Raw genomic sequence first — 15,151 nt, forward strand, 5'->3', positions numbered from 1 at the left:
TAAGCCAGGTACGATTTATCTTACAGGGTCAAGAAATTCAGTATTGGCAAGGGCTGGTTTTAAATTCTGCTACATTGAATCATTATAATCAGGTTAAACCTAGTTTTGGAGAGGAAATTTATTTTAAATTCAATTTACCGGCTATGATTTTATGTCGATGGATTCAGCTTAGGGCGAATTGCCTTCCAATCCAGAGCAGGCAAATGGTGTTCGACAGGAGGATAGTACATCCTGATGGTCGGTATGTGTGTCCTCTTTGTAGGGACGAGGAAGAAGATTTGGACCATTTTCTCCGAAAGTGCCCGGTGCTCTCTGATTTAAGGGAAAATTACTTACATGGGATTGTTTTGCTGCTTCCTAAAATTTTGCAAAGTAGTAATCCAACCACAATATTTCGTATTGGTGCGTACATAGAGAAGGGATTAGAAAGAAGGAAAAGTTTTTACAATTAATTATTATTAATTATATGGAATTAAACCTATATTCTCAGTTATTTAATATGAGGTATTTTTCGCTATGTATCATGTTAATGTGTGTTTGGTAATTTATTCTATTATGACTTCTTTATTTTTCATAAATTTTTGTGTGTATATGGCTCTTGGGCTTTTGAAATACACGATCTATCTATCTATAAGAAAACTCTGTGGTCAACAAAAGCCCCCAGGGACCAGGGACAAGCGTTATAAATTATTTTCTGGGGGAAATATGGTTCTTTTAGAAGGGATGCTCGTAAAAATTCCAAAGAGGGCTCATTTGATCGAAAATTAAAAGTTCTAGTTCCCTTTTTAGATTCAAAAGAGATCGGTGGGCAATTAGCCCCCCCCCCTCTCAAACCCTTTTTCTCCAATTGCATCAGATTAAAATTTTGAGATAGTCATTTTGTTAAAAATAATTCAAAAGTCAGACAACAAAACTCCGATTTCGATATCCCCCCCCCCCAGGGCCCGGGGGCAGGCGGTGCAATTTAAACCCTAGGGGCAAATAAAGTTCTTATGGAAGGGATGGTCGTATAAACTTCATAGAGGGCTCATTTGATTGAATATTGAAAGTTGTAATTGTAATTTTTTAAGAGTCAAAAGTGATCGGACTGCGACTAGCCCCCTCCCCTCTCTTTTTTCCCAAATGCGTCCGATAAAAATTTTGTGATAGCCATTTTGTTAAAAATAGTTCAAAGATCATATAACAAAACTCCGGTATCGACACAATCCCCAAAGTCCGGAGGCAGGCGTTTTAAATTATGCTCTGAGGGTATATATCTTCCTTATGGAAGGTATGCTCGTATGAACTTGATAGAGGGTTCATTTGATTTGAAAGCCCCCCACTCCCTTTTTTCCCAAATGTATCCGATAAAAAGTTTAAGATCCCATTTTGTTAAAAATAGTTTAAACATCAAATAATGAAAACTCCGGTGTCGACACGCCCCCCCCCCCCGGGTCCAGAGGCTGGGGTTGTAAGTTGTGCTGCGGGGGCATATATGGTTCTTATGAAAGGGATGCTATTTTAAGCTTCAGAGAGGGCTTATTTAATTGTAAACTGAAATTTTGAGTCCACTTTTTAAGAGCTAAAAGAGATCCGAGTGCAACTAGCCCCCCTCACCCTCTCACACTTGTTTTCAAATCCATCTGATGAAAATTTTGAGATAGCCATTTTGTTAAAAATAATTCAAAGGTCGGATAAAGAAAAACTCCGGTTTCGATACAACCCCTCAGGGAACGGGTGCAGGCGTTCCAAGTTATGCCCTCAGGGCATGTATGGTTCTTATGAAAGGGATCCTCGTATAAACTTCATAGAGGGCTCATTTGATTGAAATTGAAAGTTGTAGTTCACTTTTTAAGAATCAAGAGATCGGAGGGCAACTAGCTTCTATCCCCCCACGCTCTTTTTTCCCCAAACCCATCCGCTACAAATTTTGAGATAAACATCTTTTTTTAAAATAGTTCAAAAATTAGTAGGTGTTGTAAGTGTTGTCCTGGAGGCGTATATGGTTCTTATGAAAGGGATGCTCGTATAAGCTACAGAGAGGGCTCATTTGATTGGAAATTGAAAGTTCTAGTTCACTGTTTAAGATTCAAAAGAGTTCAGAGGGCAACTAGCCACCCCCCTCCACGCCATACTCCTGCGTGGAGAGTCATGCATACTCCTGTCATTTACCCGTGCCTCAGCCATTTAAGCATTTGCTTCTCAATTACTTGGACTATCTGTCTTGCCTTTTTTTAAATGTTTTTTTTTAAATGGTTCAAAGATCTAAACAAAATCTCCGGGGTTGACATAATCCTTCAGGGCCCGGAGTAGTCGCTGTAAGTTATGCCTGGGGGCTTCTATAGCTTTCATGGAAGGGATGCTCGTATAAACTTCAGAGAAGGCTCATTTGATTGGAAATTGGAAGTTCTAATTCACTTTTTAAAACTCAACAGAGATCAGAAGGAAACTTTCCCCCACACCCCTTTTTTTCTAAATGTATCCGATAAAAATTTTCAGGTAGCCATTTATTTAAAAATAGTTCAAACATTAGATTTTAAAACTCAAGGGTCGACACAACCCGCCAGAGTCCAGGGACAGGCGTTGTAGGTTATGCCCTGGGATTATATAAGGTTCTTATAGAACGGATGCAGGTATAAACTTCAGAGATAATTCCTTTGATTGAAAATGGAAGTTCTAGTTCACTTTTAAAGAGACAGAAGATATTGAAGGGCAATTAGCCCCCTCCCCCACCACACCCTTTTTTCCCCAATCATCCGATAAAAATTTTGAGATAAATCTTAAAGATAGTAACGCTTAAATTGAATATTCAAATCAACCTCAAAACGAGGAAAACTTTTTTATTGCTGTATAAATGAAACTTAAAACGAAAAGAAATTAAATAAACAATCCATGCAAATAAACAGATACTAATGTAAATGAATAAATAAACCTTAAAACGAGTGAAACTTAAATTGAATATGCAAATCAAGTTTGAGACGAGCAAAAATCACTACAAAGAGGAGTTTGAGCATCGCCTCCTTCTCTCACTTTAAAAGTCTAAAACCTTTACTGAAAACTGTACGTGTCTTGAACAGTCTTGGAAAGAATAAAAAAAATCAAATTAAATATTTGATTTATAATGATATTAATTGTTGAAAGATCCGTCAGTTCAAGATTTTATTTCAGCGTAATTTTATTTTCATTTTAAATGCTGTAATAACTGGAAAAGGGGATATTGCTAAGATACTTCGTTTTAAGGGAAGCGCCAATGACGCAGTAGGCTTTAGGTTTTTACAGTTAAGGAAGGGGGCAGTATTCAAGCTCTTGTTTGTAGAGAAAGTATATTTGTCTTGAACAATCTTGAAAAGAAGTAATAAATTAAACTGAATAATTGATGTATAATGATATTAATTGCTGAAAGCTCATCAGTTCAAAATTTTACTGTAATTTTAATATTTATTTTCAATCTTATGTACAAAAGAAAATACTTTTAATATAATTCGTTTTCAGTAAAGCGCCAATCACGCAGTAGGTTTTATATTTTTACAAGGAGAGAAGGAGGCGATACCAAAACTCTTGTTTGTAGTGATTTTTGTTCGTTTTAAGCTTGATTTGCATATTCAATTCACGTTTCACTCATTTTAAAATTTATTTATTCATTTGCATTAGTATCTAATTGTTTACTTAATTTCTTTTCGTTTTCGGTTTCATTTGTTCTTTTGGGGTGAAGGGTTCAAGTCTGGAGTGGTTTTCGTCGTATTTAGACAGTCGGTATCAGATAATCCAGAATGGGTCATTCTTATCTTCAAAAAAGAAAATAGAGTTCGGGTTCCCACAAAGGTCAATCTTAGGACCTCTACTTTTCATTATTTTCATTGATCAAGTGAAACACTACCTTTCAGAGGCTGGTGTCATCCTGTTTGCAGATTACACTTTGCTCTTTCTGGCAGCGCCTTCACTTGATGTTTTATATAGTAAAATTCATAATGCAGTTTCTGAATTTCTAACTTTTTCTCAGCAAAATATGTTAACTCTAAACTTTTCTAAAACCTTTTTCATGATAGTTTCTAGACTTTCGTCTAGTGCTAGAAATGACTATATCACGGTTCAAGAAAATTTGATAAAGAGAGTGGCAACAACGAAGTATTTGGGGTTTTTAATTGATGAAAACCTGTCGTGAAAAAACCATTCAAGTGCAATAGCTGAAAAATTAAGCAGAGGCCTTGGGATGATGCGAAGAATTAAAAATCTAGTCCCAAAAAAGATCCTGAAAATGATTTATTTTTCTATATTTTACCCATATATTAGCTACGGATGCTCTATATGGGCAAGTAATTTTGTAACATGTTTCAAAAGAGTACAAAAACTTCAGAATAGAGCTGTAAAATTATTATCTGAATTTGATGATTCTGACGGGGTTCCTGCTCATGAGCATTTTAAAAAGAATAAGTTAATGGATGTATCCCAAATTCGAGATTACCAAGTCGCGATTTTCTCGTATAAATATTTGAATCAGCTGCTCACCCCTGCTTTTGAAAATATTTTTACTTTTAATAGAGACCTTCATGATCATAATTCAAGAAAAGCTGATGACTTAACTCATGAGTTTAGGAGCACCACTCGGGCATCTTTTGTGATTCGCCATTATGGTCCCCATGTTTGGACTATATTGCCCGAGTGTGTGAAAAATGCGCCTAGTCTTCCGGCTTTCAAGTCACGGGCAAAGAAGTTTCCTTTATCTCGTGAGGGAATTTGGTGTTAAGCCCACTCCAGGCTGTCATTCTATTTAAGATATTTCCCCGATTTACTTTGCTATTTTTTTTTTTTTTTTGCTTTTTTTCTATCTACTTCTTGTCTTTTCCTATTTCTCTCTTTTTTCCTTTATTACTTCATCAGATAAGTTTCTTGTGTGTTGAGTAGAAAGGTATGAATGTTGTTTTAATTAGCTGAGAGTGATAACCTCGCTTGCCCTTTCAAGCTTATTGCCTTTCTTGGCAGGCGAAAGGCGAATAGTGTTTGTTTTCTTTTCTAATAAATGTATATCTCATCTCATATATCTCATATCTCAATAGTAGTTTCTGGTAATTTTGAGTTTTAATTTTGATTTGAGCATCTGCTGATCTTAAGTTTAGAATGGCCTTTACTTTTCTTTGAAAAACTTCTTTTTCGTTTTTTTTTTAAATTATTCTCATGAAAGAGCTAAAAACTCAGATATAATCTTGTTGAGCCTAATTGGTGCTATAAATATAATCGTTGATTTTTCATTGTATGTATTAAAGATAGACGCTGCTAAAATAAAAGAAAGGTGCACCAGTCAGTAAAAATAAGTAGCACCTAATCTCTCAAGAGAGCCGAGGTCTGACAGCCGACTCCTCGTTAATGCTCCCCCTCCCTTATAGCGAAGAATATAATTTTGTTCTAATGACCTATTCTTACTCGCAAGTCCCTCTCTTAATGGACATGAAACCAATGTTTCATACCCCCATAATGTATCTGCAGTAAATGATAGGTACGCCAACTAGCAAAAGGCACCAATCCCTCGTCGCAAAGATGATCAAAGCATAAAAGCTAATCGTTACTCACAAGTCATTCCCATTTCTTAAAACTCCAATGTCCTACAACCCCGAAATTGTCAACTCACCAAGGATTATTGATCAGCGTAAAAAAAACTATCTGTCTTGGTTCAAGAGTTGATTTATCGCCATAGACCAACCTCCTATCATCACTACTTAGAAAGATGCAAAGGGAAATATTTAATTTTGTTAAAGCTTTAAAAAAAAACACTTTTAATAAAGGATCAAAGGGCCAGGAAACCGTTGCAAATCATAAGACTTTTGACTTCAGTCCAGCTTCGACTTGAAATTGATGCCTGCCTGCTTGCCTGATAGAACGGAACTTTCCAGACGAAAGAAGAAACAAGGCTCAATGGAACGAATACTTAAGTGTAGAACTTTAGATAGTTCTCTCCGACACGGACAATACTTCAGCTCACACACTGTAAACTCTGGCTCTATTAATAGCAAAATCAAGCCTTTCTGGCCCCGGGCCATAAAGGAAAGAATTCGAAGCAGCTTCTCAAAATTTCTTATTCATCAATCCGGCCTCAGGTCTATTTTTTCGTAAAAATTGCAGAGCTTAGACCCTTACACCCTTACTTTCACACCTTTACCTTAGACTCTTACTTTCCAGCAATAATCAGAAATCGGCAGACTAGGAAAAAAAAACAGGACGAAACCCAGGTGTTGCATTCACAGCATAATTAGTGTTAGATAACCACCGGAAGGTAAAATTTTGCAGTTTTTGACAGTATTTTTTAATTTTGGCAGGTTTTATCATTTAATGCTAGTTTTACTAATATTACCAGTGGCGTAAATTCAGAAAAATTCTGGGGGGGGCAAGATTTTTGCCACCTCACGGAAGAAAATTTGTAAATTTTCACTTTTACTTTGTGAGGAAAGTACAAAACTATGCTGATTATATTCTGTTAAAAAAAAAGTAAAAAAAAAAAGAAAAAAAGTTTGAATTGGTGAAAGTTTCTAATTCAGAGCGAGTGGACGGCTTGGAAAGAGCATTTCCTGCCGCGAAATATCCTTCAAAAGGATATTTTTGAAATATTATTAAAAACTGTATTATCCCTTATATTGGACCTCTTAGACTCCTTTTTAGGGAAGCAAATTACTTAAAAACATATATTGTGCTGTGAAGGATCTAAGCCGAAAACGAAAATTTATAATTAGGATATGTCATTTTGTTTTGTTAAGAATTGAATTGAGTGAAGGCCTAGACTAAGGTTTTTTAGCGCGAAGCGCACTGGCGGAAATGAAAAAAAAAACCTGGGAAGGGGCAAATTCCATGTCTCAATAGGCTGCCTCAAGTGGGTTGAATTAGCAAAAATCCAAGGGAGGGGGAAATCGAGCCAAATTAAGCGGTAGCCAACTTAAAATTCTTTGGATAACAAAGTTTAGAACACAATTAGATATACAAAAATTCAAGTATATAAACAAAATTAAGCAAATAAATCATAAATTTGTTTGCATCACGACTGAAGTATCCAGAGAGAGCCACTATTCTAATGGGAAACGTAGTTGCTTCAGGGAAGCAAACTTGTCGACGGCAATGTTATAATCAGTCTTTTTCGCTTTTTCCGGCTGTGTTGTTATAACTAACAAATCGCTAAGTCACTCATCAGTCTTGGTTGTTCTGAGATATGTCTTAACCCTCTTAAGCATTGAAAAAATCTATCGTTAGAGGCAGTTGAAACGGGAAGCGTCCAAGCAATTTCGAAAGCTTCCAAGATGACAGCAAAGGCGTCTTTGTTCATGTAGAGGTAGGCAAGAGCTTTTGATGGGCATTCTGGTTTCATCCTTTGTAAATAAGATTTTGCCAAGGCTATCTCCGACTCAAACTTCAACTCATTTACTAATAATGTAGGAAAGTCACGTACAAAGTCTTGTACTAGACGTTCATCCAGGAACTTCGGTGAACTTTGCTCAAACGCTTCTAAGACTTGGATTACTGAGGAGTTTTCATCAAACCTATGTCTCAGCTCCGAAGTTACTCGGTCGACTATGAAGTATAAAATGGCCGACCTATAAGTTTGAAAAATGTCACGATCCTCTTCTGTTTTATTTCTTGCTCTGGCACCGACAGTGGTTTCGACGTAAAAATCGAGAAGGCGTCTGCTTATAGCAACCAAGCGTCTAGGCTTCTCTATTTGGATTGAGTGCTGCTTGCATAAGCTTTTCGTTGCTTCGACCATTTTAAACCAACGCTCTTCAGATCGGAGCTCTAGAAACTGTTGTTGAACTGCTTGAAGCCGAGAATTTACACCTGAAAGAACGAGGCTCTTGGACTGGAGCTGTCTGGATGCAATATCTACCGAACCGAGGATACTGCTCATTATTTCAAGAATGAGCAAGAATTTGGCATCAATTGTTGCCAGCAACCCAGAAGCTTCAGAACGGTACTCTGTTGAATTGGCTTCATCCAATATAACCCTTAATGTTTCGAAAATAGCACCTAAACGTGTCCGGATCTTCTGAATTGAGGAAAACCAATAGCACCATCGAGTGTCGGCTAGCCGCTCGAGCTCAATCTTTTTTTCTCCGCGTTCTTTTTGGGTTCGAAGGAAAAGTTCGTGACGTGGCGCACTTCGGCTGAGAAACACATATAATGCCTGAATGCAAGAAAAGAAGTTTCTAACCACTGGACAAGAAGCTATTGACTGCACAAGCACAAGATTTAGGCGATGGGCGTGACAATGAATATACCTAGCTTGTAGTGCAAATCCTTTAAGAATAGCCTGAACACCAGTACATGCGCCGCTCATGACGCTCGCACCATCATAGGATTGAGCAACACAGGTGTTCCAATCCAGTTCGTGCTTTTCAACAAGATCCTTGATTGCATTAGCAAGGGATGCAGCATCTAATTGTTCAGGATGTGTACTTCCGAATGTCTCCTTGCGGATGATAGCATTACTATCAATAAACCGAATAATTAAACCAAGCTGCTCTTTTTTCGACAGATCTTTCGTTTCATCTGCGCAGATTGCCCAATATTTCTTAATAGAGCAACTTGATTGTTCTTGCAAGAGGTCAGCCAGTATGCGCTTATAAGACTATTTTGGTAGTCGGGACTCAAATAGCTTCATACCGACGAGTTAATTTTTTCTGAAGATACGGGTTTCCCTCTGTCATTATTTCTAGTATTTCTATAAAATTACCTCGATTGTGTGAGTCGTCGTGTTAATCATGACCTCGAAATGGGAGCCCTTGGCGTGCTAGGGCACATGCCACTTTCGCAAGTGTGACTATATGCAGGCGATTTTCCTCTATGGCTTCCTTCCGATTTGAATAGAGAGTTGTAGCTATTGACTCAGATGTGCCACACTCAATTGCTTTATATTTGGTCCAGCTGCGATTTGCTTCGTTATGAGCTTCTGAAGCCTCGTGTTTTTCAATCCTTTCGAATAGATTTTTCCAGTTATTCATTCCTTTGTCGACAAACACTACATTATCAGAAGTATTTCCATGATTTCTTGTTAAGGAATTGTGCCGACAGCAAAAGCAGTAAATGGCGTCTTCTTTAATAGAGTATTCTACCCATGGTTTTTTCTCATAGGCTTTAGCAGAAAAACGGCGACCGTTTGTTTTGGGGTAGTCGGCTAGCTTTGGCTGGTTGGGTGCCTCCCTTTTATGGTGGGAGATGTCAAGATTGCCTCTCAATATCGTATCTGATGCATCGGCTACACTTCCACACTAGAATAAAATCCAGTGCTTTCGCTTTTAAACGTTTTAACTTTATTTAGAGGCCGATAGCTCTGAAAGAGTTGTTCCCTTAAATAGGTGTCTAGGAGACATAAGGAATAATAGACTTTCTTAGTAAATATTTCTAGAATTTCCAACGCTCCGCAGCAAAAAATACTGTTTTCAAGCCATTTACTTCCATTTATACAGAAACTTTCGCCACTCTAAACCTTTTTTCCGTTGGTACAGTTTTGGTTTTGTTGGAAAACTTTCGTCGTGCTCGCCCCCCCCCCTAAAAAAAAAGTGATAGTGACGCCCCTGCTCCTAGCTTCTAATTAGCTTTTCTGCTACCGTTTAGTGTTACGTATTGGAATTTTGCCCTTAATAGTTTTCGTTTTTGTTATTTCATGATTAATAATGGGGTTGTCTATTAAATAGGATGCTTTTTCTCTCATTTATAATAATAGCTTTATTTCCGCCAAAATTGACGATAGCATACAAATATCTTTCGACTGATCATTTAATACGCTCTAGCATCTTCTGCATGTTTAAGCGCCTCCAAATGCTCAAATTCTCAGATTTTAGAATTCGGTAAAATAGTATAAGCTAGTCAACTGAAATTTAAAAGGGTTAAAACATATATATCGTTTTTTGTCAGTTTAACTACGAGTAGAATTTCGTAAATTAAACGATAACATAATCCGAATAAGAAACTTAGCAAATCAATACAACAAGATTCTCGTACTTACCTAGCTTATCAGCAAAATCTAGGAGGGCAAGTCGTAAATTTTGTTTTGGATGAAGCACGCTGACGTGAAGCGAATGCCTCGCAATAACAGCCGATTTAAATTTAAAAAGTAGAATTTTGTCACGAAGCAGCAATTTTTATTTATACTAAAACCGTCAATTCAAATCTATTTTAGCTTTTTGTCAGTCCCTTTTTGTGTCATACCCAGTTTCTAGCGTGAGAACATAATAAGAGGTATAAATAATGGTTATCAGCTACCTATCTAAAGTGGCTGGGACTTAGGAAAGCATTTAATGCTCTTATGGTCCCTTAAGCTCTTCCAAAACTCTTTGCCATAAATTATGTCTGATAAATCAGGCTGTAGTCCCAAGAGTCATCTCTGAAGTCCTAGCCTGTCCCCCCCCCCTCCTTGAATGACACCTATATATTTATAATTGTTTGTTATATGCTCGGTTATATGATTTTCCCCACAAAATTTGCGATTTATAAATTAATACAAAGTTGTAGCGCGATATTAAGATCTTACGTCTGTAGGCTAAACTTTAGTTCGCATTGAATTTACTGCATGAAGCAAAGGCTATATGTTTATGTTAGTCAGACCATAAATGGCAAAATTACAAGCCTCACTTGGGCCAGCTTCTGTTGCTGCTACACTATCCACCAACTTAGCTTTTTTAGCCGGTTGACTAGGTTTAAAAATATCGATTATTTTTCTCTGACTCATCGCACACTTATTCAACAAATGAATTCATTCAATACTATCTTTACTTGACAATGCTAGAGAAAAGACGAGGCTCCGGGCTACGCGTCATTTCGTATAAGATTTTGTATTCGATAAAATTTGTATTTTTTATTCGGATGAAGGATAAATAAGGGTATAATCTAAAAAAATATGGGGGGGCAAAATCAGGTCGGGGGGGGGGGGGGCAAACCTAGGTCTGGGGGGGCAACTGCCCCCCTGCCCCATAGCAATTTACGCTCCTGAATATTACTAATATTACTGCAATTAATAGTGTTCGAACTATCTTGGGTAAAGTAAGTGAGGGTCACGATTTCTATAATTCCTGTATAGTTCACCTTGTTTGGGGTTTTACTGATCTCATATTTAACGTGTATTTTCATCTAATTCTATGGTGAATATGAGCTATTTTTATTGTGAAAAGGGGAGTAAGATTAATAAACAAAAAATCGCGAAGAAAGGAAGAAAACGAGGACAATTAACAGCCAGTGAAAAAAAAGTTTTTTCACTGGCTGTTAGTTGTCCTCGTTTTCTTCCTTTCTTCGCGATTTTTTGTTTATCATGATTAGCCAGTGTGGTCTCAGAAATTATTTACGAGTAAGATTAAGTGTTAAATCTTGGGCAAAGCAAGTGATGACAAAATTTTGAAGTAAACTTTTTAGAGAGGGAGAGGGATAGATCATTAATAAAATAAATATTATTCACAATTTGCCTCCCAGGAAGGGTAATATAGCTTTCAAGGTTAAATGGGCTAATTAATTACAGTTCCTTAGAATGCCAAACTATTCAAACACTGACAACTCAGCTAAGGAAGGTAAAAAAAAGAAAGAAAAGTGAAAAGAATAAAAGGAAATAAAAAGAAGAAAAAGAAGCTTTGTCAGTATTGCAGAAATTAATACTGTTCAAACTATTTAGAAAAAAAAATGAACAAAAAATTGGTCACACAGTTAACTTTTGAGAGAGACGGAAAGACCTTTATTAAAATTAATTTAAAAAAAAACTTTCCGAAAAATAGGTTTTTCAAAGAAAAGTAAAGGCCATTTTAAACTTAAGCTTAGCAGATACAAATACCTTTTTTAAAGTTCAAACTCAAAGCGACCAGAAATTGCTATTAAAGGATAAATGAAACCCAAAACGAACAGAAATTAAAGAAACAATCATAGCAAAAACATACAACAAGTAATAATATAAATGAATAAATAGATCTCAAAGTGAATAATGATTAGATTGAATAGGAAAATCAAGCTTAAAACGAAAAAATATTTTACTATTGAAATATAAATGAAACTTAAAACGAACAGAAATTAAATAAACAAATAATAGAAACAAATATACAATAGATATTAATGTAAATGAATAAATAAATCTTAAAACAAGTGAAACTTAAATTGAATATGCAAATCAAGCTTCAAACGAACAAAAATCACTACAAACAAGAGTTTGGGTATCGTCTGCTCCTCTCACTATAAAAGTCTAAAACCTACTGTGTCATTGGTTCTTTACTGAAAACTATTTGCGTCTTGAACAGTCTTGGAAGCATAAACAACATCAAATTGAATATTTGATATATATAATGATATTAATTGTTGAAAGATCCATAAGTTCAAGAATTTATTTCACTGTAATTTAATTTTATTTTCAATGCTGTAAGAACTGGAAAAGAAAATATGTATAATATAATTCGTTTTCAGTGAAGCGCCAATGACGCAGTAGGGTTTTGGTTTTTATTTACAGTTCAAAAAGGGGGCAATATCCAAACTCTTTTAATTAGTGAAACTATAATCGTCTTGAACAACTTTAGAAAGAACTAATACACAACTAATACACAGAAACTGAACATATTTCGCCTGCCAGCAAGGGCTCTTGAGTGGACTATGCAATTACATTCACTCAACACGTCTACAATAACTACTCAAACACTAAAAATTCAATGGAAATAATTATACTAGGAAATAAAATTAAGATAAGAAAAAGAAAATTTCTATCTCATTTTAAAGGCTTTTTAAAACTTAGAGGAAAGTCCAAATTCTTTGATGAAATTCTTAGTCGGTATCAAGCCTTGCTCAACATATTTATTTCAAACCACTCAAATATTAGAAATTCAATTAACGAAAAAAACGAACAGAAAAATTAACAAAAGCAAAGAACCGAAAGAAAAAGAAACTTCATATTTTGTTCTAGTCGTCTGTTAGAAGTTTTACAAAAAGCCGCTGACTTTTTTTGCAATTATTTAGTCAGTTTCAAATTTTGAAATAATACGCGTAAATTACTTGTAAATATCTGATCTGATTATTTTAATTGGTCAAGGAGAAAAGTCAGAACCATACATCTTTAAAAAATACTAAAAACATAAATTCCTGCTTTTAATGCCAGATTCATATGAAGTTATGTGGGGCTAATAGATGCCAGACTATAAAAAGGAAATAAAACTGGGTGAAAATCGGCAAAAATAATCTAAAAAAACATTGCATTAAACGGCTTAAGCAGATGGAGCTTTTCTTTGAAGCTATAGTTTGTTTAGTCATTTTTTTTTTAAGTTTAAAAAAATACCGCTGGCATTCTTTGGGAAAATTTTTAGTCACTTTGAAGTTATAAAATAATACGCATAAATGGCCTGTAAGTGTGGATTTTTAACACAAACCGTGTTTAAATTTGCCTATTTTCATCACGATTTTCCAAAACATCAGAATGATAATATTTTTCCCTATTGGACCTACCTTAGACACATTCATACCTGAAACCACTATTTTCTATAGTTTTTTATATGGTTGTTTGAAAATTATAAAATTTTACGGTAGTTACACTTTTAAGTCAGTAGTGTCACGTTGAATCACGAAAACATTTAGTCGAAGTTAATTAGGAAAATTCGACAGCGCTTTTATTCCTTAAAAACTAGGGATTAACAGTTTGTTCGTTCTCAAAGAAAACCACGCCTTCAAAAGAAAGCTAGACCTACTTAAGCTGTCTGATGTCATATGTTTTTAGCTATTTTTTTTAATTTTGTACCAATTTTTTTAATCTGGCTACCATTAACTCCGCATAACTGCTGATGAACCTTTCATCAGAAACTGAAACCCAGAAGTCATCTTATTTCTTAAGATGTATATGGCTTCGAAATTTATCCCTAACCAGTTAAAATTATCATATTCTTTTTTCATCTGTCCTTGTCCTTGAAGCCGCCCAAGGAAATGAAAGTTCCGTATGCTCCTCCCCACCCCAATCTGTCTGAAGATTCACGCTCTGCCCTCTTTAATAAAATTAAAAAGTCATATAAATCTTTCCTTATACCCTCTTCCAACCCGATGCGGGGACGACCTACTTTTTGTATGTACACCAGATGTATAACCCCTTTTAAACATACAACACATATACCTGAGTTTAAGCTAGATGTACCTGAAATCCTATATCCAAATTCAGGATACGCAACACAGACGGCAAAGAAAGTTCCTTGATTTACTAGTATTCCAAAATGGCAGAACTGGGTATGTGGGCTTAAAGCTTCTACATCAGCTTGAAGATTTGGTTGGCATGTTTTCAGTGAGCTGTGTAGTAAATCGTTCTAAAAGTGTCTGCTAATAACGCCTTAAGCTTTTTGGAAAAATTGATGACGTTCATAGTTCCTGTCCAAGATAATTTGTCTTCCAAATAGGGCTAAACATCCTGATTACATTTTATGTCCGGGCGTGGAGTTGGTGATTCCAGGATTTAAATTCTGGCTTTTCAAATATCCACTAGCTTATTTGGAGGGAAAGCCAGAAGTAAACCAAAAGAAACTATACATACAGGTTATTAAAATTGCATATATGTTAAATCTTACGACCGAAGATGGAAATCGAGCTGAAACTTTTGGAGCGCTAGGGGACACAGGGACTTCATATTTTGTTTTTAAAGGGAAGGGATGTGGGGATAAAAAATTGTGTGTTTCTAATCCATCTAAAACCTTCGGTACTATTAGAGCTAGTGAAACTTTCAATCACAGTTTATATAATATACCAGTAAGTTTACCTCAGGTGATTTCTGGCTCTTCATTCTCAGTGCGAACAAAAAGCTCCTCCCACTTATTTCTGCACTTATTGTCCACTTATTGGTTGATTGGTTTTGTCAGTACTTGCTCCGTAGGTGATTATTCTTTGTCTACCCGTGAAAAGATCTAATGCCGCTTATGTTTATATCTGCAAAAACGTTCTCTGGAGCACTCACACCTCGGTCCAGGTTTTTATAATGGGTGAGATAGAGAAAGATCATACTGGATAATTATATAAACTGTGCTTTCAATCTATGCAGGGCGAGGCAAACCAAAATACTATTTATTCTGCCAGACTATCAAACTAACACATCGGCAATGTCTTGGGAACGACGGGGGATTGAGTTGAAACTTTCAGGGATTGTGTTTGGAGAGCAAGGGGTTTTCAAATGATATGTGTAAGGAAAGGGAAATGTTTACGTCTCCTAAAT

General features: G+C 35.9%; 2 protein-coding genes across 3 annotated transcripts in view; both read right to left on the bottom strand.

Annotated features, from left to right (window-relative positions):
• Nucleotides 1-14,210, bottom strand: part of LOC148952624 (major facilitator superfamily domain-containing protein 6-A-like) — a 747,865-nt gene extending 733,655 nt beyond the window's left edge. For both annotated transcript variants that reach the window (XM_089089986.1, XM_089089985.1), the window contains exon 1: nucleotides 14,090-14,210. The gene's annotated coding sequence lies outside the window, so the exon portion shown is untranslated. The remainder of the gene's footprint in view (nucleotides 1-14,089) is intronic.
• Nucleotides 7,124-8,290, bottom strand: LOC148952629 (uncharacterized). The gene has a single exon (XM_089089242.1). The coding sequence runs from the start codon at nucleotides 8,288-8,290 to the stop codon at nucleotides 7,124-7,126; it is 1,167 nt and encodes a 388-aa protein (XP_088945368.1).
• Nucleotides 14,211-15,151: the final 941 nt, after the last annotated feature.

Source organism: Artemia sp. Qi Xiang Cuo, chromosome 5 (assembly GCF_049724085.1).
Source record: "Artemia sp. Qi Xiang Cuo chromosome 5, ASM4972408v1, whole genome shotgun sequence".
Lineage (NCBI taxonomy): Eukaryota > Metazoa > Arthropoda > Branchiopoda > Anostraca > Artemiidae > Artemia > Artemia sp. Qi Xiang Cuo.

Excerpts from the sequence above, each read along its gene's own strand:
- LOC148952629 (XM_089089242.1), bottom strand. The coding sequence starts at position 8,290 with ATGAGCGGCGCATGTACTGGTGTTCAGGCTATTCTTAAAGGATTTGCA.